At 36.5% G+C, this 26,704-nt stretch overlaps 2 protein-coding genes across 4 annotated transcripts in view; one reads left to right on the top strand and one right to left on the bottom strand.

Moving 5' to 3' along the window:
• LOC145526255 (uncharacterized) overlaps positions 1-2,341 on the bottom strand; it is a 16,657-nt gene extending 14,316 nt beyond the window's left edge. The window contains exon 1 of the mRNA XM_081541554.1: positions 1,186-2,341. Within this exon, the coding sequence (XP_081397680.1) occupies positions 1,186-1,542 (357 nt within the window). The 5' untranslated portion in view covers positions 1,543-2,341. The remainder of the gene's footprint in view (positions 1-1,185) is intronic.
• On the top strand, positions 1,383-26,704 carry C11H11orf58 (chromosome 11 C11orf58 homolog). 3 transcript variants are annotated; one of them, XM_081541553.1, is made up of 6 exons: positions 1,383-1,581; positions 6,759-6,842; positions 21,805-21,865; positions 23,413-23,522; positions 24,231-24,487; positions 25,662-26,704. In XM_081541553.1, exons 1-5 carry the CDS (start codon positions 1,519-1,521, stop codon positions 24,456-24,458), a joined length of 546 nt encoding a protein of 181 aa, XP_081397679.1. In that variant the 5' UTR covers positions 1,383-1,518; the 3' UTR covers positions 24,459-24,487; positions 25,662-26,704. The 3 variants fall into 3 exon arrangements, with proteins under 3 accessions (XP_081397679.1, XP_081397678.1, XP_081397677.1); XM_081541552.1 differs by having other exon boundaries at positions 24,231-26,704; XM_081541551.1 differs by having other exon boundaries at positions 23,413-23,525; positions 24,231-26,704.

Raw genomic sequence — 26,704 nt, 5'->3', positions numbered from 1 at the left:
ATACTTACTGACTGGTTTTCAAACGAAATTAAAATTCTGAACAAGGTAAGAAAGCTTCAGAATAAGTAAGGAAAAAGAAGTTCAGGTTCAGCCAGATTCTGGCCTAGTTAAAAATTCAGATACCTTGCTACTCTATGAATTAAACTCCAATATCCAATTAATACTTTAGATTCAGTGCTGTCTTTCTTACTAAACTAGCAGTTGGTGGGGAGAGGGAAGAAGGGGGAAGGGCTGCTTAATGGGTATTGAGGTGCTTAATCATTTTGGGGTGAAGAAAATGTCTTAGAACTAGGTAGAGGTGATGGTTGCACGGCATTGTTTATGTATTACATGACACTTAATTATACACTTTAGGCTTCCCCGTTGGCTCTGCGGTAAAGAATTCACCTGCAATGCAGGAGGCGCAGGTTTGATCCCTGGGTCAGGAAGATCTGGAGAAGGAAATAGCAACCCATTCCAGTATTCTTGCCTGGAGAATTCCACGGACAGAGGAGTCTGGAAGGCTACAGTCCACTACAAAGAGTCGGACACGACTGAAGCGACTTAGCACACAGGCAGGCAACTAAACACTCTAAAATGGTTGATTTTATATGATGTGAATTTCACCTCAATTTTTTTAAAGTAAATTATTTCTTAAAAGGAAAAGCTACAGGGCTTTCTTGCAGAGATGGACTTCACTTTCTGAAGGCCCTCAAAGTACAAAATCTACGTACCAGAAGCGAGGTTGGACAGGGTCACTCCTGCTTCACATAAACCAGCGTTAAAAGCTTACAGATTTTCCTCAGGTGGACCCTAGTTTCAATACTGGCTAATTAACTGTCATTTAACACCAATACTGAACTCATTCCAGTACGAATGAGAAAGCGGGAAAATATTTGTCTGGAATTTTCTAAAAGCAGCCCCGCCGGTTTAGAAATTCACTACGAGCGATAGAGAACACCACAGGGGAAATGGTAGGAGCCATATTTTTTTCCTGAAAGGTTTTTGTTTTGGGGTGAGGCTACTCGTGAGGATTCTATAAGCCTCAAACATTACATTTAAACCCAGGTGCTTAACTATAACAAATGGATTTGTAAATGGGACAGCGTCCCACAGTGAAATGCAAAAACCCAGGCTAAGTCTCTTTCTGTAGCAACGAATCTTCACTACGCCGCTCACCGCCATACCCATCCGCGGGAAAGCTACCTTCACTAGCCGAGGAAGGCGGAGCCTCGGAGGGCACTCCCGCCACACAGCGCTGGCGGAGCCGCTGGGCTTCCTGAGAGTTGTAGTTTTAGTCACCCATCCATCTCCTTTGTTAAGGCGGTTTGTTGTGAACCAGGAAACTACAACTCCCAGAGTGCGCCGAGGTAGCGAGCGCCCGCGGCAGTGACGACTGTGGCGGACAAGGCCCGGAGGGACTCTGCCTTGTGGAGTGGCGCTGCTTCTTGGGCCGGTGGCAGACTGCAGGCTGCTGGCGTCGCGGCTGAGGAGAACGGGCGAGTGGGTTCGACCTTTCCCGTTGTGGTGTCCGCAACGATGAGTGCTGCGAGAGAGTCCCATCCGCACGGGGTGAAGCGCTCAGCCTCCCCAGACGACGATGTAAATAACAATGGCGGAGTGGTGGAGGGTTGAGGCCTACCAAAGATTGGGATAGGCGGGGGAGGGTGGATGAAGACGGAGGAAGCGCTTGAGGTGACCTGAAGGGGCAGGGCCGCAGGGAGGACCCAGAAGAATGGGAAATGTACTCTTTTCTTAATTAGGGTTGAACTGTTAGTAGAGTTCTACCAGCTAAGAGGCAGAGACCTGCGTAGAAAGGGGAATCGAGGAAGGAAATTCTGAATGGTCGCGAAGTGAAAGAGCTTAGTCAAGTGGACGTGTTTACCCATTTGCGGGCTGTTGAAGCTTCTTTATGGATGTTTCTACTAGGAAATGGCAAGATCCTGCTGGTTTTAGGCTTAAAATCCTCCTGTGATAAAGTCGAGATGTTCATGTAAATTTGGACAGATTTTCTGGCCGGGATTATTTTTGCAACGTAATGGTAACAGTTAAAATTAACTGTACTATTAAGAGTAAACCAAGAAAGTACTGCAGGGAAAAACTGCACTGGGAGAACTGGCGCACAGTGCTGAAGCCTGAGACGTTGAGAGGTAGAATCCCGTTTTGATGTCAAATACTTCTCTTCTCCCTCCCCCCACAGTTGTCAGTTTAAATAGCAGGCCATTCATTCCTCGAAGTAAACCATTAAATATTGACTGCTGTGCCAGATGTTGGGAATTCAAAGATGAATAACTATGGTGTTTATCCTGGGCCTTTGTGTATTTGTACTAGCTCCCTAGCGCGGTGTCATGGACACTGCAGTAACCAGTAAACGTAAAACTAGGTCCTTCATACAGTGGATGAATGCCATGGAAACGTTGATGGGGAAATTGGGGAGCGGGGGGAGGTGGAGAGGTTATCGATAAGGATGACGAATGGAGGATAACTAGTTTACTTTCGGTTATTTAAAGCGCTGTCAATTTCTGAATGTATAGAGTTCTTTGTTTTCTCAAGTGCGGTTCAGTGCCTTTGGTAATATTTTACTTTGCGAAGCATAAAAGACTCATTGAACTCTGTTGGTGCATCAGTTGTAGTAAATGAGATGACATTAAGACCCATCCCTCGTTAGGTAATTGGTGGAGTTAGATCCAGAATAGTAAGACTCTTTACCGAAATTGATTTTAGCTTTGCAGAAAGATAAGTAATCAGTAAAGATTTGAGGATGAATAGTTATATAGTGAGGTTTATTCGTGCCCGCTGTTCCTCCCTACAACTGGCTTTGAGATATTTTCTCGTTAATATGGTAAGCCAGTACTTATCAGGAATTTATCTATGCTTTTTGAGTAACCTGGGTGCCATTTTAAAAACCATTACGCTGTTTTCCTCCTGATATTTAACTGTGACTTGATTGCTAGAATGTCAGCCACCTGTTTTGCTAGAATCAAAGAAATCTTTTATTTTGACAGAAAACTCTTGGCGATATTAGGTAATTTAACAAAGTTAAAGTGATTAAATAATTAAATCTCTACAGTTTTTGATGAGGTCAAGTTAAACTACATGACCTTTAATACCTTTTCCAATCCTATAAGCATTACTTTTTTTTTTTTATTTTAGTTGGGGGCTAATTACTTTACAGTATTGTAATAGTTTTTGCCATACATTGACATGAATCAGCCATGGGTTTACATGTGTTCCCCTTCCTGGACCCACCTCCCTCCCCATCCCATCCCTCTGGGTCATCCCATCGCCCCGGCCCTGAGCCCTTGTCTCGTGCATCGAACATGGAATGGTGTTCTGTTTCACATATGATAATATACATGTTTCAATGCCATTCTCCCAGAATGTCCCACCCTCACCTTCTCCCTCAGAGTCCATAAAATTGTTCTATGCATCTGTGTCTCTTATTCTGTCTCGCATATAGGGTTATCGTTACCATCTTTCAAATTCCATATATATGCATTAGTATACTGTATTGTTGTTTTTCTTTCTGGCTTACTTCACTCTGTATAATGGGCTCCAGTTTCATCCATCTCAGTAGATGCATTACTTTTGATAGAGATGGTTACAGTTGCAGTTCAAAATTAGGTCCTCGGACCTTAACACATTATCTATAAATGTTGCTAATTCCATATTTTAGTGCAATACAGTAGTAACTTGTCCCTTGACAGTAATTTTTGAGTCAGTTTCTTTAATATTATTTTTGTTGGTAATTGGGTGTTATCTTTAAGTGCTTGTGTTTTTAATATTTTAAGAATAATACATATTTAAATTTTTAAAATATATGTCTAAGTTTAGAAAATCAAATGTAAGTTGTCAACAGTTTCTAATGTGCCTCTGCACCTAAAAGATTATCAGTTTTCTTTGCCCACTCACTTCATGTTTATTGAGGGGTAACAAATCATGAAATCCAACTCTAGGAAAATGCTGACAATTGTAGAAATAAATTCTAAGAGTTACTACAGTGTGTACTGAAGAGGAGGTAAGTTGACTGCAGTTCTATAATAAGTATTAAGGATGAAACCAACTTAAAAATGGTTTCGTTGGTTTGATTGGAGTGGAGAAATGAAAACTGTCTTTTAGGAAGTAGGATGAATAGGGAGGTTGACTGTAGTAACTGGTGGAGAATCTCTAAGAATGCATGGGCACCCATGTGCTTTTCAGAGTGCAGCACTTGACCAAGGTACTTGGCTACTGTATGGGAAGAACTGGAAGGACTTCATGTTTTTTTTTTTTTTTTAATTAGGATTATAAATTGTAGATGATAGGGTTATTTATGTAAGGTATTTGCTTTTTAATAGGAAATTTGGGGAAGTTTTGCTTTTTTAGACAATTATTTTAAATTCTACATATTTTATAGTTCATAAACTACTTGTATATATCCTGTCTCATTTGATCATGTACAGACTATGATGTGGAAAGAGCAGAGGATGGAAGCAAGTCATTTAGCCTCTTTGCCTCAGTGTCCTTATTTATTAAATGGTCTCTTAAGAGAATGTAAATAAACAGTGATTTGTAAGTTGTGAAACACTATGCAAATTCTTAAGTGTTGGTATTCTTAAGACAGCCTTTCAAAAAAGACTCTTTGGGCAGATGGAGAATTAAAACTTAAATACCAAGTCCAAGGAACAAGTGTTTAGTGAGAATCAGAACTTAAGTAAGCTTCACTAATACTTTGGTTTTTGTTTTGGGTTTCTTTTTCTTAACTATATTGAGCCAGAAATAGTTAAGAACTAACTAGTCTATGAAAAAATATGAGATGTCAGGTGGGAAGAAGTAAAAATTTGAAACTTAGATGGCCATATTTGGAACATATGCCCAGGAAGGATGACCATCATTGTTTTACATATGCATTATTCTAGTAGTCTTTTATCAATAATTTTCAGAAGAAAAAAAGGATTATAAAAGTAATTTTATTAGAAATTCTAATAAATTCTAGAACTTAACCATAACAAACCAAATTTTCTTGATTTTTTTCACCATATATGTATTTACACATGCTACCCAAAATATTTAGCATTCTCTGAATATACCTAATTGCTTATCAGTTGTCATGTGTGAAACTGAAACATGATTTCAGATCTATTTATAATAGATCTTAGCTTTATCTTAATTCTTGCATTTGCATCATCAAAATATGATACCTGAAGAATTTTTTTGAAACATTTTAATTTCTCATAGTTTTGTGTAGAAAGGGGGGTTGTCTTCTTTGCTCTATAATTACACAGCGTTTTCATTTTTAGATTATAAACTCAACTGAAATTATCAATTCAGTGAATGCTTTCATTTCTGTATTCCTTCTAGTCACCAGCCCTTAATATTTGTTCATTTACAAATTATATCAAATAAGTTTTGGTGTACAAATACCATAAAAGAGGAAATTAAATTGTTACATATCTCTTTGGAAAAACGGGATGGTCCAGGCTATTGTTGCAATATTGCAAGATGAAGCTTGTTGAATAGCTTTCTAGAAAGCCATCCTGTTGAATGACTTTCTAGATAAAAGAATCGTATTTCTTTTTTTGTCTTTTTTCTTTGTCTCTCATTGACTTCCAGGTTGGAGAAAAGTTCTCTCTCTCATTGATTTCTGGGTTGGGGAAATCTAGTATTTCATCATCCAAACACTCATAGTTTCAGATTTTTGCAGTTAAGTTTGCCATTATCATTAGAGTGTGTACCCTACTTGTCATTTTGCATTTATCTTCTAATTCATGTAATAGTTATGAAATACCTCCTGTCAGTTTCTAGTTTTTTTTTACTCAGTTGCCGTTAAGGGTAGAAATGTAAAATTTTCCAACTGTGTCCGAAGAGCTAAAGCGTACAACAGAGAGGTGATGTTTTCTTGAAAGATGATGCAATTCTTTGGACAATACAATGGGATAACTTTTCTTATTATTTTAGTCATTTTTAGCATAATTAGGAATGATTAATGAATTATAATGAAATAATTCTTACATTTGTTTCAAGATGTAGGGAAAAATATTGCTAGGATTTCATAATATTTGTTAGATTTATAAAAAGGTTCAATAGACCCATTTGATAATTACAAGATAGGATGAGTTTTGTTCTATTCTTTTTTTAAAAAAATAGTAAATATTCTCTTTGTTCTTTGAAAGACCTTTAAGAAAGAATAAAAGTCCTAACATACTAGTCCTTCGAAGTAACAAAAACTGTTCAAAAAAGAAACTAAAAATGGGTCCAGTTGACTCTGAAGTTATACTGTTCTTTAGAATATTATTATAGCCAGTTTTTAACTTCAGTTAACAGCTGTGTCAGCCTTCTGGGTTCAAAGTATTAGGTACCCTTGGACCGTATAAGGCTCTAAGTAGCTCTCAAAGTGTGGTCAACATCATCAGCATCTCTTAAGAATTTGTTGGAAGTGAAATAAATCCCTGAGCTCCCTGCCAGATGTACTAAATCTGAAATTCCTGAGGTACAGCCCAGCAGTCTGTGTTTTAACCAGCCCTCTAGGTCATTCTTATAGGTGTAAACTTTTGAAACCCAGATCTCTGGCTTCAAAAGAACTAAAGGAGTTTGCCTTATGGTAACAGAAAAGAAGTATTTTTTAAATCAAATATAATGCATATGGTTAACTTCCTAATCAAGAATGAGTCTAGTTTATAGTGAAAACTGATGGGAGTGGGAGGGAGGAGGAAACTTGGGATTTACTGGTAGACTCTTTCTAAGTTTTCTTATTATTTATTATTATACAGAAAAGATTAATTGGTCTATTTCTTTTCCAGCTTGGATCTAGCAATTGGGAGGCAGCAGACTTAGGTAATGAAGAAAGAAAGCAAAAGTTCTTGAGACTTATGGGAGCAGGAAAGGTAAGTGTCAGACAGAATACATTTTTATCTTTTCTGTGAAAATAATGCCCTTTTTTGTGTATGTTAAGTGAGAAAGAATGAATACACTCAGATCCCATTTTACTTTACATTTTAAGTTCTGCCTGATTACTTTAGTTTTTTGTAACTATAACTGACCTAATTGAGCTGCTTTTAGGATTCTCTGTGCCACTGGGTGATAGTGTTTAGAGACTATATAGAGAAAAAAAATTGGTTTGAGTAGACTCCTGTGGAAGAAAGAAAAGGCAAAAGTTGTGATTTGCCATCTGTTAGGCAAAAGTTGTGATTTGCCATCTGTTAGCCTAATAAGCTGGAGAAGGCAATGGCACCCCACTCCAGTACTCTTGCCTGGAAAATCCCATGGATGGAGGAGCCTGGTAGGCTACAGTCCATGGGGTCGCTAAGAGTCGGACACGACTGAGCGACTTCACTTTCCCTTTTCCCTTTCATGCGCTGGAGAAGGAAATGGCAACCCACTCCAGTATTCTTGCCTGGAGAATCCCAGGGACGGCGGAGCCTGGTGGGCTGCCGTCTGTGGGGTCGCACAGAGTCGGACACGACTGAAGTGACTTAGCAGCAGCAGCAGCAGCAGCCTAATAATCTGATACTTCTGGGCAGACCATTTGGTAGATCTTACAAAGAATAATCTTTCATATTTTATAGCTTGTCCAGCTCTTTAAGTAGTGGCCAAGGGAACAGCCTTTATAAAAAACTTGAATTCTGTCCTTTGCCTTTGTTTTTCTTATTCATATGAGAATGCATTCATGCATTTTGCCAGTGACTGTTGACTGTCTAATACATGCCAAGCACTGTCCTAGGTCCTGGAGGAGTAGGGTGGGATCACACAGATCAGTAACACGTTTGGAGTCATCGTGCACTGGAGGATACCAGATAATGACAATGCTGCTGCTGCTGCTAAGTCGCTTCAGTCATGTCCGACTCTGTGCGACCCCATAGACGGCAGCCCACCAGGCTCCGCCGTCCCTGGGATTCTCCAGGCAAGAATACTGGAGTGGGTTGCCATTTCCTTCTCCAGTGCATGAAAGGGAAAAGTGAAAGTGAAGTCGCTCAGTCGTGTCCGACTCTCAGCGACCCCATGGACTGTAGCCTACCAGGCTCCTCCGTCCATGGGATTTTCTAGGCAAGAGTACTGGAGTGGGGTGCCATTGCCTTCTCCGGATAATGACAATATAGAATTATAATTACTGTAGAAGAGCTATGCACGTGCTGCGAAATCAGCAGACAAGGGAAGCTAGCTCTTGCTTAGCAGCACGAGAAAGCGTCCCAGAAATAGAATTGCTCTGAATCTGAGGATTAAGAGTTAGCCACACTAGAACAGTGGAGTTGGGCATAGGGGAAGATCATGTAAGATGTTAGGACATATAGAAAGGAAGCATTTGTATAATACTACATTAGTCCAGATTTCCAATAATTTGTGTTTTGTCATAGAAAGTAGTCTGAAGTTTCTCTTGTCGTGTAAATAGATTTTCTAAGGATATATAAAGTACTAGTTTAGGGAGTATACTCAATCTAGTAGAATTAAATTTCCTTAAGTACCTTGAAAGAACAGCCTAACATAAAATGTATGAAATTTAACCACCAGTGGTCAGTTATATCTCAGTAAAACAGGAGGCAGGGAGTAAGGTGAGGACAGATTGAACAGTTTTTTTAAAAAAAGAAAAAATTTGGCTACTGATAAATGGGTATAGCATACATTAAATTCTTTGATAGCAAAGATTATAACTGACCTTTTAGTCACAGTGTGCGATCATCTTAGAATAACTCGATGCCATTGTATATATTCAAATCTTGTTACATATTTTCTGCAATCTAAAGGAGCAATCTACTTAATTATTGGTTTACTTTTGTGCTAATAATATGTAGGGCAATAAGCATTAATGCTTGAAGCTTTTCAGGAGTATCATCTTTGGGTATGGAGAATGTGGCATGATTTCACAATAGGATGATTTGTTATCTACTGTATATCTTCACACTTGATTGGTTAAGATTGCTTTGCAGAGTCAAATTTTAATGAACAGTTTTGCTGTTATTGTTGAGTTGCTAAGTCGTGTCTGACTCTTTTGCAACCCCATCGACTATAGCCCACCAGGCTCCTCTGTCCATGGGATTTTGCAGGCAAGAATATTGGAGTGGGTTACCATTCCCTTCTACGGGGGATCTTCCTGACCTAGGGATTGAACCCAAGTCTCTTGAAAGGGCAGGTGAATTCTTTACCACTGAGCCACTGATTTTAGTGAACAATATTTTTTTCAGTTGGTATTTGTTTTTTTAATTGAAGTATAATTGATTTACAGTTTTGTATTAGTTTCAAGTATACAACAGAGTGATTCAGTTATGCATCTATATCTGTTTTTCAGATTCTTTTTCATTATAGTTTATTACAAGATCCTGAATATAGTTCCCTGTGCTATATATATATATAGTAGGACCTTATTGTCTATTTTATATATAAGAGTTTGTGTCTAAAATTCCAAATTTATCCCTCCCACCCATCTTGCCCTTTGGTAACCATAAGTTTATTTCCTATGTCTGTAATCTGGTTTCTGTTTTGTAAATAAGCTCATTGTATATTTTTTTAGATTTCACATGTGATATAACATTTGTCTTTGTCTGACTTCATTTACTATAATACTATCTAGATCCATCCATGTTGCTGCAAATGGCATTATTCATTATTGCTGAGTAGTATTCTATTGTATGTATGTATAATTCCATTATATATGCATGTATGTATACACACCACATCTTCTTTATCCATTCATTTAAATGATGGACATTTAGGTTGCGTCCATGACTTGGCTATTGTAAATGCTGCTGCTATGAACATTGGGGTGTTTATATCTTTTTGAGGTAGTTTTCTTTGTATATATGCCCAGGAATGGGATTTATGAATCATATGGTAACTATTTCTAGTTTTTTAAGGAACTTCCATACTGTTCTCCATTTACATTCCTACCAACACCATAGGAGGGATCCTTTTTCTCTTCATCACCTCCAGCATTTATTGTCTGTAGATCTTTTGATGATGACCTTTGTGACCAGTGTGAGGTGATACCCCCTTGTAGTTTTGATTAGAGTTTCTCTAATAATTAGTGATGTTAAGCATTGTTTCATGTGCCTTTTGGCCATCTGTATGTCTTCTTGGAGAAATGTCTGTTTAGATCTTCTGCCTGTATTTTGATTGGGTCAGGATTTTCTTTTGATATTGTCTTATAGGAGCTATTTGTACATTTTGGAAATCAATGTCTTGGTGGTCTCATCATTTCCATAGATTGTTTTTTCATTTTGCTTATGGTTTCCTTTGCTGTGCAAAAGCTTTTAAGGTCAAGTTTTTTTAGATCCCATTTGTTTATTTTTGTTTTATTTCCATTACTCTAAGAGGCAGGTGAAATAAATAGTGCTGCAGTTTACTTGTATCTTTAATGCTGTTCAAGTTTATATTTGAATACAGTGTTAGAGAATGTTCTAATTTCATTCATATGCATGTAGCTGTCCAGTTTTCCAAGCACCACTTATTGAAGAGACTTTTTCTCTGTTATATATTCTTGCCTCTTTTATCATAGATTAATTGAGTATAAGTATATGGGATTATTTCTGGGCTTTTGATCCTGTTCCATTGATCTATGTATGTTTTTGTGCCAGTTCCATATAATTTTGATTACTGTAACTTTGTAGAATAGTTTGAAATGAGGGTGTGATTCCTCTGACTATTCTTCCTCTAAATTGTTTTGGCTATTTGGGGCCACAGAAATTTTAAAATTATTTGTTCTAGTTCTTTGAAAATGCCATTGGTGATTTGATAGGGATTGCATTAAACTGGTAGATGGCTTTGGGAAGCACGATCACTAACAATATGGATTCTTCCAATTCAAGAATACTTGCCATCTGTTTCTGTTGTCTTCAGTTTCTTCTGTTAGCATCTTTCAGGCTTCTCAATACAGTTCTTTTGCTTGTTTAGGTAGGTTTATTCCTTGGTGTTTTATTCCTTCTGATGTGATGGTAAGTGGAATTGTTTCCTTAATTTTCTTATAGTTCATTGTTAATGTATAGAAATGCAGCCAATTTCTGTATATTAATTTTGTAGTCTGCAACTTTTACCCAATTCATTGATGAACTCTAGTAGTTTTCTGCTGCTGTCTTTAGGATTTCCTATGTATGGTATCATGTCATCTGCAAACAGTGACAGTTTTACTTCTTCCTTTCTAATTTAGATTCCTTTTATTTCTTTTTATTGTATGATTGCTGTGGCTAGGATTCCCAATACTATGCTGAATAAAAGTGGCTAAAGTGGGTATCCTTGTCTTGTTCCTGATCTTAGAGGGAATGATTTCAAGTTTTCACCATTGAGTGTCTTGTTAGCTGTAGGTTTGTCATATATGGCCTTTCTTATGTTGAGGTAGATTCCCTCTGTGCCCACTTTCTGGATGTTGAGTATGTTGAGTTTTAGCAAAAGTTTTTTCTTCATCTACTGAGATTGTCAGTTGAAAAAAATGCACAACATAACAGTTGAGAATTATTTTATTCAGCAGGTTTTCTGAGTACGTAAGCCCAGAAAGCAGCCTCTCAGATTGCTCTGAGCAACTGCTCCAAAGAGGTAAGAGAGGAGCCAGTTTTGCAGCAAAAACCAGATAAGTTGGAACATCAAAAGATTACTGTTAACTAGGGAAAAATCAGATATGTTAAGTTAGTGAATTTAACACTTCATGTGGGAAGGTACAAGAGTCTGGACTCATGGACATCATTCTTTTGATTGGCATCTTAACTGTTTAGGGCCAGTATCCTGCTTTTCTACATTCTGAATCTCTGCTGGGAACAAAGTTAGAGGTGAATGCAGTGACTGCTAGCTTGATGGCTGCAGTGTCCTTTGTTTACTGATACGGCTACATTTTTCATTCATAGTTCTTTCCTCTTGACTGTAAATTCAACCAACATTTGAGAGGCACTTTGTGACCAATTTTATCCCACAGTGCTAGGGAGTCTCGTGTGTGAGTGTGAGATTAACTGTCTTAAGACCTTTGCCATCATTGATTTTTTTGGAGACCTAGTTACACATTGGGTAATGCAATAGATAATCTTATAAACCAGACAGGATAATTAATATAGTTGGTAACATTAATAAGGTCATAGTGGCAGAGAAAGACAGTATAAACAATTTGGGAATAAAGAACAAATTAAAACAATGATTAGTATAATTAGTTGTAATCTGGTGTTGTAGTAAACCATCAAGTCCACAGGAGAGCCTGTTGGAGAAGCCAAATGTGGAAGGATCAGGTAGAGAGAAAAAAAATGTTTTATTTTTGTTTATAAAGGAATACTTGATCAACTTGTAGATCATAGAATAATAGAGGAAAAGTTTTTCTGGAAAACAAAGATGAAAAGCTAGTATAGTCTACCCAAAAGTCATAGTTACATATTTATTATTTCATTCAGTACCACATAATGCCTGTTGATCTGGATGAAGTCATCAGGTTTTACCTGAGAGTTTTGTCATTTCTTACTTATTTCAGTGGTATGATCTAAAAGTTACCAGAAACTTACATTTTTTTTTTGAAGTTCTTTTTATGAATCTTCTTGAAGATCTTCATTTTATAAAAGCATTAGAGTGAAAAACAATGACTATTCATAAATGACAGTACTTAAAATGGCATGGTTAAAGAACTGACTACAATGCAGTTGACAAGGAACTTGGGTATTTCTGTGAACATAAAACATTTTAAGATAATAAATAGAATTATAATAACATTATATCAGAGCATCTCAGATTTTTAGCAATTTCATGTAAATTTTGGAATATCTATTAATGGCATCCATACAGTATAGCATAAGGTTCATCTTTAATTACATGACAATGCTTCTCAAGTAACTTAACATCCCTGATATGCCTAATTAGTTTGACATTGCTCTCTGAGATATCTTGGTCCCTTTGAGTCATCCCAGAGTTAGTTGGAAGTCAGGAGAACTTTAGAATTTGATGTTTGGGAAGTCTGTCCATACTATCAACACTTGGTCAAATAGGATCATCGGTCATTCTGAAACAGTACTTAAACACAGTGACAAAAGATTTCAAAACAAATATGCATCACCTAAAGGCAAAGAAACTCATGTAATCTGTTGTCAAAAGCAGTTTTCTAAAAAAACTTTATTCAACAGAGAGAAGAAACAAATCCAGTCATGTGCCAGCCTACTTTTAATAGCAAAATTCATTTATGTAATTCAACCTAATTTTAGTCAGTCCTGACCATGTACAAAATTCTTTTCTCAGAGTTCCTTTTCCACAAACCTCCCATCACTTTCTATATCTATATTATTTTGTCTCTTTTCTCCTCTAGAACGAACCACTTCTAAAAAGGAGTTACTTTCTTTTCTCTTATGAAAATGCAAATCTAATCCTCAGACCTTTTGTTCTTAACACACATCTTACTTTTCTAGCATATTGGACAGTTTTTCTTTATTATTTGTAGTAGCTTTAATTTTGTATTAAATTAGAATTCTTAACTCTTAAAAACTTTTTCTAGTGAATACTAAGAAGTAAGCAATTATGAACTGTCTTTTATGTAGCATTCTGTATACTGGTGAACATAAATACCAATTTTTATGAACTTTCATCTCAATTCTGTCAACTTTTACACCTTTGACTCTAGTTTTTATTAGGACTCAGTCAGCAAGTCTTGGGTACAGGGAGTCATAGAAGCTTTCCTTTCTTTTATCCTCCAACCATTTTATCTATTTGGTATAAAAGTCTCTGGGGTCCTCACTGAGGTGTTGAGCCAAGTGACTCAGGCCCTTTTCTCAATCTTTGAAACTGATAAATTGGCCCATTTCCCCAAGTAATTGTTGATCAGGAGCTCAGGGCAATTTTCTTCCACCCTTTAAATACATATGTATATATTAAACAGAGGTAAATAGAGCAGACCTGCTTGGGGTCTTTTATGCAGACCTACTGGGGACCAGTATGTTGGGGCGAGGATCCCTTTGACACATTGAACCTTAGATAATGTTGTATGAGAATCTTTTGTTTTAATCCCTTTGACATATTTATTTCATTTTAAAATAATCATTTATCCAAACATTTCTTTTTTTTTTTTTCTTTTATAAATTTATTTATTTTAGTTGGGGGCTAATTACTTTACAATATTGTAATAGTTTTTGCCATACATTGACATGAATCAGCCATGGGTTTACATGTGTTCCCCTTCCTGGACCCCCCACCCACCTCCCTCCCCATCCCATCCCTCTGGGTCATCCCATTCTTTATCCGTTTGAGATAAGTTCCTTTAAAATTTTTACCTTGTTGGGAAATAGTCTCTAGACTTTCCCTTTGGTTTTTTTCCTTATTTTTCTGTTAATCAACCTAATTAATATTAATTATTCTAATGCTTTTATTGGCATCTGTATGCTTAATGCTTAATGGATCTCCATTAAGGGGAAGCAGAAACCACAATAAGATTTCCCAAACTAGTTTTTTGGGTTTGTTAAACTAAGGGTGTTCTTAGAGTTAACCATTATATACTATTTTTTCCCCACCTTTTTAATTTTTTTTCCCATAGGTATCAAGAAAACACGTATTTATGATGTTTAGTCACTGAGTCATGTCTGGCTCTTTTGCAACCCCATGGACTGTAGCCCACCAAGCTCCTTAGTCCACGAGATTTCCCAGGCAAGAATATGGGAGTGGATTGGTATTTCCTTCTTCAGGGGATCTTTCCAACCCAGGGATCAAACCCACATCTCCTGCATTGGCAGGTGGATTCTTTACCACTGAGCCACCAGGGAATCCTGTTTATAATAAGAGCTCTCTACAAAATTTAGATATTTGGAAGTTTCTCCAATTTAAAGGCTCCATCATCTGGTCATTAGTGAGATGTATCTTAATAGTGACTTAAACCAATAACATAAGAGAGTTCTCCACAAGAGAGTGTGAATGATGCCACCTAAACAGATCTAGAAAGTTTACTCTCAGAAATAAGTCTAAGAAAGTAAAGGCGTTCACCAAACAAGCTGATGCAATGAAGGTTAAGAATGCAAAAAGCCCCTGTGAATTGGTAAATTCAGACAAAAGACTGCTCAGAATCTCAGTCTGTTTGACTGGCTGCTAAATGTACACCGTAAGTGTACCTTTTGGATGATGGAGACCAAGTGCTCAAAACACACACAAAGAAAAAGCCTGAAGATCAGGTAAAACATTGATATCTCAAAGACACAGGAGGAAAAGTGAATGCAAATCCCCCTAGAAGGGCCTTTGTTTTTTTTACTATCAGAATTCTGTTTTTTTCCAAGCTGACTTTTTCTAACTTAAGTGCATATACAATAAACAAGTTCCATTTAGTAATTTTCAGGGCAAGACTCCTTTATTTACTTGCAGGTATGAGTTCTGTATGTACATGAATCTGGCTGGAGTATTAGTCGGAGATTGGCTTTCTGACACCCCTCATTTCTCTGAGTGAGTCTGTTGCCTGTTTTAAAGTTGAATTTCTCTCAAATTTACTACTGCACTTTTATCCCAACAGATTCTTATTAAGGTAGCCAATTTGAGGAAAACATCAATCAGGTCAGCTTCTTACCCAACCATTCAGCCATGACCGCTTAGTATGTTTTCAGTTGAGGAAATCCCAGTGTCTTTCCATTGAGTTCCCCCAGTGTCTTTCAGGTAGGGGGCACTTTCTCTCAGGGTCTTTCATCTGGGCTCCCTTAGTACCTTTCAACTAGGGGGAGTCACTCTCTTTCAACTGGGGAGCCAGGCACCTGTTAGACACTACCAAATATAACTCATCATCATCAAGAACCGGGAGAGACTCACCCAAAGAGACTCATCCAAATTCGTCTGCACTCTCTGAGGAGACAGTTGGGCACAACAGGCCTCTGTTGGTATCAAGGCTTCAGTTCCTCATAGCATTCAGACAAAAGAGAGGCATCTTCTCTGTGTCCCTTCCTGGTCTCCAAAACTGTCCACTGGAAAAAATACACAACCTAAAAGTGGAGAATTATGTTTTATCTGGCAGATTTTCTGAGGACTTAAGTCAGCCTCTCATATTGCTCTGAATTACTGCCCCAAAGAGGTAAGGGATATATAGACATTTTTGCAACAAAAACTGTAGATAGTCGAAACATCAAAAGATTACTGTTCGTTAAAGAAACTAAGGAAAACCAGACATGTCAAGTTAATGAATTTAATGCTTTTTGGGGAAGATTTAGTGGGAAGATAAGAGAGTTTGGACTCATTGAAATCATTCCTCTGATACGCACCTTAGATACCTAGGGTCAGTATCCTGCTTTTCTCCATCCCATATCCCCTTAGGATGCACAATTAGGGGTAGCTGCTGACTTGATGGCCAAAATATCCTTTGTTTACTGATATGGCAGGCCACATCTTTCATTCACAAGAGGATCGTGTAGTTTTTATTCTTCAATTAATGTGGTATATCACACTGATTGATTTGCAGGTATTGAAAAATCCATGCATTGTTGGGATAAATCCTGTTTGATCATGTTGCATGATATTTTTAGTGTATTATTGTATTCAGTTTGCTAGTATTTTGTTGAGGGTTATTGCATCTATGTTCATCAGTGATATTGGCCAGTAATTTTCTGTTTGTGTGTTATCTTTGTCTGGTTTTGGTATCAGGGTGATGGTGGCTTCACGGAATGACTTTGGGAAATTTCCCTTCTCTTTAATCTTTTGGAAGAGTTTGAGAAGGAGTGCAATAAGTTCTTTGATGTTTATTGGGATTCCTCAGAAGCCATCAGTTCCTGGATTTTTGTTTGCAGTGAGTTTTTTAAGTTACAGATTCTATTTCACTTCCAGTGTCCAGTCTGTTGAAATTTTTGTTTCTCCTTGGTTCAATTTTGGTGTGTTGTATGTTTCTAGAAACTTGTCCGTTTTTTCTAGGTTGTCCAGTTTGTTGGTATATAATTGTTGATAGTATTCTCTTAAGGTTTTTTGGTATTTCTGCAATATTAGTTATTACTTCTCCTGTTTCATTTCTTATTTTATTTGGGTCCTCTCTTTTCTTCTTGGTGAGCCCGGCCAGAGGTTTGTTGATTCTGTTTACTCTTTTGAAAAAACCCAGCTCTTGGTTGATCCCCCCCCCCCAATTTTTAAAAAGCCTCTATTTTCTCTTTGAAAGTGAAAAAGTGAAATTGTTAGTCTCAGTCATGTCTGTCTCTTTGCAACCCCATGGACTGTAGCCCACCAGGCTCCTCTGCCCATGGAATTCTCTAGGCAAGAAAACCGGAGTGGGTAGCCATTCCCTTCTCCAGGGGACCTTCCCAGTCCAGGGATTGAACCTGGGTCTTATTGCATTGCAGGCAGCTTCTTTACCATCTGAGGGACTGGGGAAGCCCTGTTCCCTCTTTCATCCTTTTTTATTTACCCTCTTTTTCTGACTTAGGGTTTTGTTTTTCTAATTATTTTAGGTGGTAGGTTAACTTGTTTATTTGAGATTTATCTTTTTAGGGAAGGCCTATATTGCTATCAACTTCTCACTTAGGACTGCTTTTGCTGCATCCCACAGATTTTTTATGGCCATGTTTTCATTTTCATTTCCTTTAAGATACTTTAAAATTTTCTCTTTGATCTCATCATTGTTACCTTGGTTTTTTTTAATACCATGTTGTTTAGTCCCCATATAATTGGTTTTTTTCTTGTTTCTCTTTCTGTCATTGATTTCTAGTTTCACACCATCGTGGTCAGAAAAGACCCTTGAAATAATTTTTATACTCTTAAATTAGTTAAGGCTTGTTCTGTTTCCTAGTATGTCGACTACCCCAGAGAATGTTCCATGTTCACTTGGAAAGGATGTATTCTGATTTTTTGGATGTTATGGCCTATAAGTATCAATTGAGTCTTAACTGTTCTGCTGTGTTATTTAGGATCTGTTGCTGCATTGATTCGGAGTAGGCAATGGCACCCCACTCCAGTACTCTTGCCTGGAGGATCCCATGGACGGAGGAGCCTGGTGGGCTGCAGTCCATGGGGTCGTGAAGAGTCGGACATGACTGAGTGACTTCACTTTCACTTTTCACTTTCATGCATTGGAGAAGGAAATGGCAACCCACTCCAGTGTTCTTGCCTGGAGAATCCCAGGGACGGGAGAGCCTGGTGGGCTGCCGTCTATGGGGTCGCACAGAGTCGGACACGACTGAAGCAACTTAGCAGCAGCAGCAGCAGCTGCTGCGTTGATTTTGTGTAAGATCTGTCCACTGATATTAAAGTCTCCTATTGTATTCCCATCAGTTCTTACCTATGGCTGTTAGTATTTTATTTTTATTCATTTATGTGCTCCTATATTGGGTGTGTATATGTTAACAACTGTAATAGCCTCTTCTTGTATTGATCCTGTTATTATTTTATAGTATCCTTTGACTTTATGGACTTTGTCTTAAAGTCTGTTTTTTCTGATATGGTATTGCTACCCCCACTTTCTTGTCATTTCTGCTGCTACTGCTAAGTCGCTTCAGTCGTGTCCAACTCTGTGCGACCCCACAGACGGCAGCCCACCAGACTCCCCCGTCCCTGGGATTCTCAAGGCAAGAACACTGGAGTGGGTTGCCATTTCCTTCTCCAATGCATGAAAGTGAAAAGTGAAAGTGAAGTCGCTCAGTTGTGTCCGACTCTTGCGACCCCATGGACTGCAGCCTACCAGGCTCCTCCGTCCATGGGATTTTCCAGGCAAGAGTACTGGAGTGGGGTGCCATTGCCTTCTCCGTGTCATTTCTATTTCCATGAAATATCTTTTCCATCCTCTCAATCTCAAATCTGTGTGTCCTTCACCCTAAAGAGAGTCTCTTGTAGGCAGCATTATGGTAGGTAGTCTCTTGGTTTATTTAGTCCAGTCTGCTACTCTTTTGACTGTATTATTTAGTACATTTATATTTAAAGTAGTTGTTGATAGATATTTGTTGCTATTTCAAACCTTCTTTTCTAGTTGAGAATGTATTTCTCTTTGTTTCTTTCTTTTTGTTTGTCCTGTTGTGCTTTGATAGTTTTTGTTTGTATTACGTTTGAGTTCTCTGGGTTTTTTTGGCTTTTGTGAATTTGTTGTATGTTTTTGTTTTGTAGTTACCCTGTTTTTCAAGGTTTTTTTTAAAATAAAATTTCTTATAGCAAAAATTACATATATCAGATTTATTAGTTGAAGAAACTAAACAAACAGTTTGGACAAGTACCTTAATATTTATGGGTTTAAACATTTTCATACTTAAGAAACATGAGAATACTTTCTGCCAGGTTACAGACCAAATTGCATATGGGTAAAGAAATGTACTAGGTTACATTGATTGTACCCTTGGCATGAGTTTTAAAGAAAATACTGTGAAAACTGGCAGTTTGAAGCAGCCTCAACTTGTTACCTAGGACAGAGTTAAGGATATAATGATACAAGGATATGTAAGACTTATAAGTATATAAGTCTTTCCCATTTTTCAGATGGTTTTAACCCATTATTATATCTCATTGCTTTGGACTGGTAGTCATAGGTTTAAGCACATTCCAATAAGAATCAACACTTTCTAACTTCCCTCCCCCATATTTTATGATTTTGATGTCTGTCCTCTTTTACATCTTCCTGTTAAATAAGCCTTTTGCTCTTCATGTTAATTATTGCTTTCACAAAATTTTTTTTTAAAACTATGGTACTGGCTTACTTAAGTGACTTATTTTCCTATTGTGATTTTCTCTTTCCTATAGGTTTTTGCTGCATTTCTATTTAGAGAAGACCTTTAAATATTTCTTTTAGACTAGGTTTTGTATTGCTGTATTCTTTTAGTTTTTTCTTGTCTGCAAAATTCTTTCTCTCTCCTTCTTAATGATAATCTTGCTGTGTAGAGCATCCTAGGTTGTAGGATTTTTAGGACTTTGAATTTATCTTGCCACTCCCTTCTGTCCTGCAGCATTTCTGTAGAGAAGTCAGCTGATAGACTTAATGAGGTTTTCCTTGTAAGTAATTCTTTCGCTGCCTTTTTTGACTGTGCTGCACAGCTTATGGGATCCTAGTTTCCTGACCAGGAATCGAACCCTGGCCCCCTGCATTAGAAGTATGGAATCCTATCCACTGGGCTGCCAGGGAACTCCCACTTGCTGCCTTTAGAGTTCTCACTTTAACTCTGGCCATTTTAATTATAATGTCACGGTGTAGGTCTGTTGGGTTCATCTTATTTGGGACTCTCTGTGTGTTTCTTGGATCTGGATATCTGTTCCCTTTTGGTTTGGGGAGTTCTCAGCTATAATTTCTTCAAATGCATTTTCAGTCCCCTTTTCTGTTTCTTCTGGGATTTCTTATTACGTGTAGATTGATTCGCTCTGTTTTATCCCGTAGATCTCATATATTGCTTTCATTTTTTTTTTCACTTGTCTTTTTGTCTGTCGTTCTGATTGGGTGGTTTCCATTATTCTGTCTTCCAGATCATTTATTTATTCTTCTGCATTGTTTAGCTTGCTGTTTATTGCCTTTAGCTCAGGTTTTGTCTCAGCAGGTGTTTTCTAATTTTAATTGGCTTCTCTTTATAGTTTCTACTTATAATGATCTGCATTTTTGTTGATAGCCTTTTTTAACTCCTTTATTATTTTTATCATCTTTTTGAACTCAGGGTCTAGTAGACTGGAGAGAGGTTTCATTGCTCGTCCAGGGGATTTCTCTTGTTTTCATTGGGAGCAATTCCTGGTTTCTTCATTTTACTTAGGTTTCTCTATAATTTTAGGAGAAACAGTTTTTGCTCTGGTCTTAAAGGGTTGTTTTTATGTGGAAATATCCCTGTATAGCCCATGAGTCTAATATTTTTGGTGTGAAGGCTGTCTTTAGTGTAGATGATTGCTGCATCTTTCCTCAGTGTATGCTTGCTGTCATCACCTTGTTGTAGGGGTTGTGATTGGTGTTCAGGATGTGTACAGGACCTACACTTGTTTAATCTGGCCTCAGGTGATATGAGTTTCTGTGACTCCTTTCATCTGGCCTCAGGTGATATGAGTTTCTGTGACTCCTTTATTCTGGCCTCAGTTGGTCTCTTGGAGAGCTTCTCTGGTTCCTTTAATCTGGAATGAGGAATGCTAACATCTTACATTTGTTCGTGGGGTTTAGTTCTGTAAAGAACTCAGAAATTCTGTTATTTGTATTTCTTGAGGTGGAACTGAGACCCTGCCCAAAGGCTACACTATTGTTTCTTGACTGCTCCTCACTCTGCATCCCCTCCCTTCTCTGTCTAGCATCTATTTGAATCTGCCTTTGGAACTCAAGGAAGGTTATACAGGCTGGAGTCTCTTCCCTACAAGTAAGAAATGAGGGACACAGAAAGGTTTCTGTGCCCAGGAGCCCTACAGGCTCCTGTTTGGTTTCAAAACTAAATATGAACCATAAAGAATGGATTGGAACTGATAAATTGAGACTAATTATGTAAGCTAATGAGTTGGTAACTTTGAGTTAGATTTATCTTGATGTTGTATAGAACTAGATTGTTTTAAATTCTGTGCTTTTTCACAGTTTGAAAGAGAGTGTTTTTTGTAGTCAGAAGTAACGAGCTAGCTGTTTGTGGTATGTTGCTAAGTAGTAATGATTCTTATTTTTTATATTTTAGATTTCTATCTTTTGTTCATTATCTTTATTTAGCTAAATAATCTGATTTGCTTTTTCTCCATGATATATGCCTGAGACATAAACAACTCTTAATTGGCGTTTTAGAAAAGAAAATGTTTAAATTGATCCAATTTTCTAGTTATCTATCGTGTTTAAAATCTACATACTTTCTACCCCCATCCTCTGCTTGGTTTATTGTAATGACACTGCCTTCAGACATAACTATAATTTATTTATTGATTTTGTTTCCCCTCCCCATCCCTATCCATGCAAAAATGTAAGTTCAGCATCAGGCACATAGGCAGTAATTATGTTAAATCTGTGGTTTCAAATTCTAATACATTTCCTTCTTCTTACAGAAAGAACATACTGGTCGTCTTGTTATAGGAGATCACAAATCCACATCTCACTTCCGCACAGGTAAGAAGGTAAAATATAATTAAAATGGAGGTGCTAAATTTGGAATGTGAAATACTTGCATATATTTTGGGATATTCTAACTTCTGTGTATAATTGTTGATTAGTTCTGGTGATTAACATGTTAGAAATAGATGTTGTATATGTAAACATGTTAGATATATCATGTAACAGTATATACTCTGATGAAGGATTTGAAAGAGTTTACATTAATATGATATTCTAACCAAGAAACTTACTTGTTTCTGTTTTCATTTTTAGTAATTTACAACATGTAGTATTTTAATTGTAGTGAGGTTTTATGCCTCATCTTGCCAATTGTAGTTTCTAGAGTTTACATATATTTTGTATACTATTTACTATGCAGTGTTATAGTTGGCATATTATACTGGTTTTTAGTTTATTCACTAAGTTTTGCTCTGAGATCTTTGAAGAGCATAAACTCATTGGAAGACCTGAAGAAATGAATTTTTCTTTTAATTTTAGGGGGGAAATTTAAATTAAAAACTGAAAATGAATTAGAATTTGGATTTGAATTCAGTCTGCTGAAAAATTTTCTCCCATTTAATATTGGACCCTGATCTTGGACATTATTAATAATAGGGCATAATACCCCATATACATTTAAGAAAACCTTTACTTACATCATTTAAATTAACTTTATACTGACCTAGATTATGTAGCATATTTTAGAAATTAATAGGCATTTTATTTTTCTGGTGTTGAACAGTTACTTCAAATTACTCTGCATTGCTACAAAAGGCTAAAGAGTCTGAACTTTGGCAGAATGCAAATGTATTTAACTGTTGAACTTATTCTTTTAAAATATGAAGTTATTTTCTTGTATTTACGAATTAAAATGCCATGTACAGAAAGCTCCAATGGTATTGGTAATATTTTAGTCCTTGCGTGGTAAGTTTATAGATGGTTGTTTAACATTCTGCTTCATAACTTACATGCAACAGAGTATATGTTAAAAGTATATGTATATGTCAGATGTCACATGATATATTGGTTCAGTAAAGTGATATGCAAAGAAAGGCATAAGGAGAGCCATTCCAAGGTCATTTTATTTAGCCATTTTCTGAACAGAATTATGTGCCTTTTCATTATTTCTGTTCAGAGACAGAAGCTGTTGTTTGTTGGAGGTGTTTTTCTATGACTAGGAGGAAACTTTCACTTTCCGGAGATCCATTATTAGACTATATTAACTAAAACATGATACCCAAAGTTCTTAGTAATTCATATTTACAGTATCTAAACTTCAGGCAATTCTGAGAATTCCTTATCTGGTTTGAATTATTACATGGAAAAATGTTTCATTTTTAATAAAAGAGCTTCTACTTCGAGTAGTTACTAAAGAAGTAAGTTATTTTGTCTGTTAGGTAATTACATATGGTATATAAACCCATTCACAAAATTCACTGTAAAATTACTCAGTTAGAGAAATCAGCCCTAAATATAATAGCATCTGTATTATGGGTTTTTTGTATAATCAAATGTTTTTATTAATTTGACTGAAACATAATCAAAGTACACTGGACATACAGGGGAAGAAGACAAGAAAATTAATGAAGAACTGGAGTCTCAATATCAACAAAGTATGGACAGTAAATTATCAGGAAGATATCGGCGACATTGTGGACTTGGCTTCAGTGAGGTAGTAATTAACATTTTCATTAAGTGGAAAGATAATTCCAATTTGATATCACTTATTTCTGTTTAATTACTCTAGCAACCGAGAATCCTATGAAGGAAGCTCTCTTTATATAGTTACTTAAAATATTTTCATATGCCAAACTAGGTCTTTGTAGATAATGAGAAGAGATATTGAGAGTTTCTGAAATATGTTTTTTGATACTAGCTTAACGTACATTCTGCTTAGAGAATCATTAGGGCACATTTTAAGTAGGCATGAACAATGTACTCACAAGTTAGATGAAATATTTCCTATAAATACTCATTAGAGTTTTCTCAGTTGTTTCCTATGTCACCTCTTTCCGCATAACTATTGGTTCATTACTCCAAAATAATGTAATATGCAAAACATCGGTAACTGTTTTCAGCATTCCCGTGAATCGGTGTTAACATGCCTTATTCTTAAAAAACGTATTGTTTCCATCAGGAAGACAATATTAATTTCAAACTAGGGAAGGAAGAAGAGGTCTTCAGAGTCCTTTCTTAAACAAAAATCCTACTCAAGTACCAGTTTATAAAACAGCTGGAGATGCCAGAGCCCTCAGTTCTTCCCTAGGCAGCCTCTGTTCTTAAACTGTTAATTTAATGGCTATGGAGTGAGACAAAAATGAGGGTCTTTTCCAGTTTTTGTACTGGATAATTTTAATAGGCTGTTGATTGATGTTTTTAGGTAGATGATCATGATGGAGAAGGTGATGTGGCTGGAGATGACGATGACGATGATTCACCTGATCCTGAAAGTCCAGATGACTCTGAAAGTGATTCAGAGTCAGAGAAAGAAGAATCTACTGAAGAGCTCCAAGCTACTGAGCACCCTGATGAAGTGGAGGATTCCAAAAACAAAAAAGATGCAAAAAGCAACTATAAGATGATGTTTGTTAAATCCAGTGGCTCATAACTCCCAAACACTTAGTCTTTGTATTAAAAGTAAGCCTTATTGTTATAATGCACAGTGGAGGACTGCTTATAGAGCACAGACCTTTGTATTATAATTTTTAAAAAGGCCCTTTTAAATAATTACAAAGAGTGTTTGCTTTCAGATGCCATGGGTTACACTTTTATGGGCATGACTATAACCATTTTTGTAAAGAGTAAGAGTTGTATAAAATAAGAAATAAATACAATACTCAACTTCTTTTCATGTTAGCATCATCAAAAATCTCTAATATCACCTTTTTACCCCTTCAGATACAGTTATGGGGGAAACAGTATTTTTTGTGTGGTAGCTGTTTATCTTTTTTTGTTTCTTTATGTTTTTCTCTTATAAAAGTTTATCTGGTACTGTGATGTGTTCATGGGAAATATTCTTTTATTATACTTTCTCATAGTAGAACTATTCATCGTGGATATTTCTGCTGCCAATAACAATTTAAATTAATTCTGGCAAACGATTAGGAACTTAGTTTACTCTTACTGATTCAGCTCTACTCTTTTGGACCAAAGCAACATGAGAGCAAATACTTTTCACACCTGTTAGGTTGGGGTTGCAGTTGTCATATATTTGGAATGTTATGATCCCAAGCAGTCTTTATATAATTTGAATGATATTGTATGTTAGATTTTTTTTAATATAAAATTGGCCACAGAAATTTTTTCTCTGATCATTTGGTCCTATCTATTTAGGAATATGTAAAATGGAATTTTTTTTTTTAAGGTAATATGTGACCAAAGTTAATTTCCTTCCTAATGCTTAAATAAAGAGAAAGCAGTTTCCCATATTTGGTTGTAATACCTTTATCCTCATTATCTTTAAATGAGGAACAGGCTTATTGAACAAGAATCTGAAACAAATTCTCTTCATTTTATCCCAGTGCTGTTATCCTGATTATCTTACAAAAAGGAGTATTGCTTTGATTTTATCACTACTTCTGTTGGAGTAAGATTAGTATCTGACTACTATTATGTGGTTAATTTGTACAGCAAGTTAACACAAACTGCATTATGGGCTAGTCAATGATGTTTGAGTAATTGGGTTCAAAATCTTAATGTTTCTAAGTGATGTGTTCAAAGGCTTGAGTTAAACCTATTTGTTTGCTGAACTGTTATACGTCTAGATGCTTAAGTATGTGTTTAATGTGGTTTTTTTTGTTTTTTTTTTTAGTTCCTGTGTCATTTTGAAATACAGAATGTGTTCAAGGAGTATAGCAACTAGAACAGGTGATTTCTGGATTATGCAGTCCATCCTGAAATTTTTTTTGTATTTCACACCCCCAACATTTTTCTTTTTCTTATTTCTCACATTGTTTTATACTAGGTGCTACCCTGTATAGTAAAATACTGAGTCAGTGGGTAGTAAACAGAATGTACAACATTTAACAAATAGCATTTGGTTTAAACAAGTTTGGCTTTGTTCAGATTTCAGTTTGGCCATTGATTTTCAAATATCTAGCCTGTAGGGTTGCTTATTACAACTAATTTAAGAAGTGAAAACTGATTTATGTTTAACAGTGTTATATTTTAAAAAGTACTTTTCATCAATTTATTTAAATATGCTGGGTTATTAATAAGTCTCAGTTCTTATATAAATAGAAGAGCCTTGTTCTAAAATAACTACACTGGAGGACCTTTTTTCTTCATCTTCAAGTAGAGAAATTCTAACTCCAGTTCATTTATTATTGGACATTTAACAAAATTCAGGGTTGGAATAAATTTAGGTCTGTTGGACCATGTGGCCCAGTGGCCCAGCACCACATTAAATATCATGGCTTAAAAGAACATGAACATTGGGTTTTTGTTTTTAAGCATGAACATTGGGTTTTTGTTTTTCTTTATTAAATTGTGGGGGAAGGGGATTAAAGGAAGACAGATACGGTGCCATTTTAATGACCCTACTAAAGTACCATGAGGGAAAATACAATATGCTTTTGTGCAGTGAAACATGCTATCAAGGTGAAAGTTGAATGGCAACTTTTTCCTACTATTGATACTTTCTTACCTGAAATATACTTCTCCCAGGTGTTGATTATACTGATGTTTCAGTGATCTTTCTATTGTAAAGGTTTTCAGGAACACAGATTCCTGTGTGTATTAATAGGTAAAAGTTCTTCTCATATCTGTAATTTTTTAAACTTGGAAGAATTCAAGGTATAGAAAAAAGTCTGACATGATTGTTGTTCTGATTAAACAAGGGTTTGAGAGCAGAAA

Source organism: Giraffa tippelskirchi, chromosome 11 (genome assembly GCF_054371585.1).
Source record: "Giraffa tippelskirchi isolate mGirTip1 chromosome 11, T2T-mGirTip1v1.2.pri, whole genome shotgun sequence".
NCBI lineage: Eukaryota > Metazoa > Chordata > Mammalia > Artiodactyla > Giraffidae > Giraffa > Giraffa tippelskirchi.
This window is presented reverse-complemented; position numbering and strand designations above follow the sequence as displayed.

What these genes read in the sequence shown, in the direction of transcription:
- C11H11orf58 (XM_081541551.1), top strand. Translation starts at nt 1,519, where the DNA reads ATGAGTGCTGCGAGAGAGTCCCATCCGCACGGGGTGAAGCGCTCAGCC. An exon ending in CAGCCTCCCCAGACGACGAT is followed by an intron (nt 1,582 to 6,758) that starts GTAAATAACAAT and finishes TTTCTTTTCCAG; the next exon opens with CTTGGATCTAGCAATTGGGA. An exon ending in GACTTATGGGAGCAGGAAAG is followed by an intron (nt 6,843 to 21,804) that starts GTAAGTGTCAGA and finishes TTCTTCTTACAG; the next exon opens with AAAGAACATACTGGTCGTCT.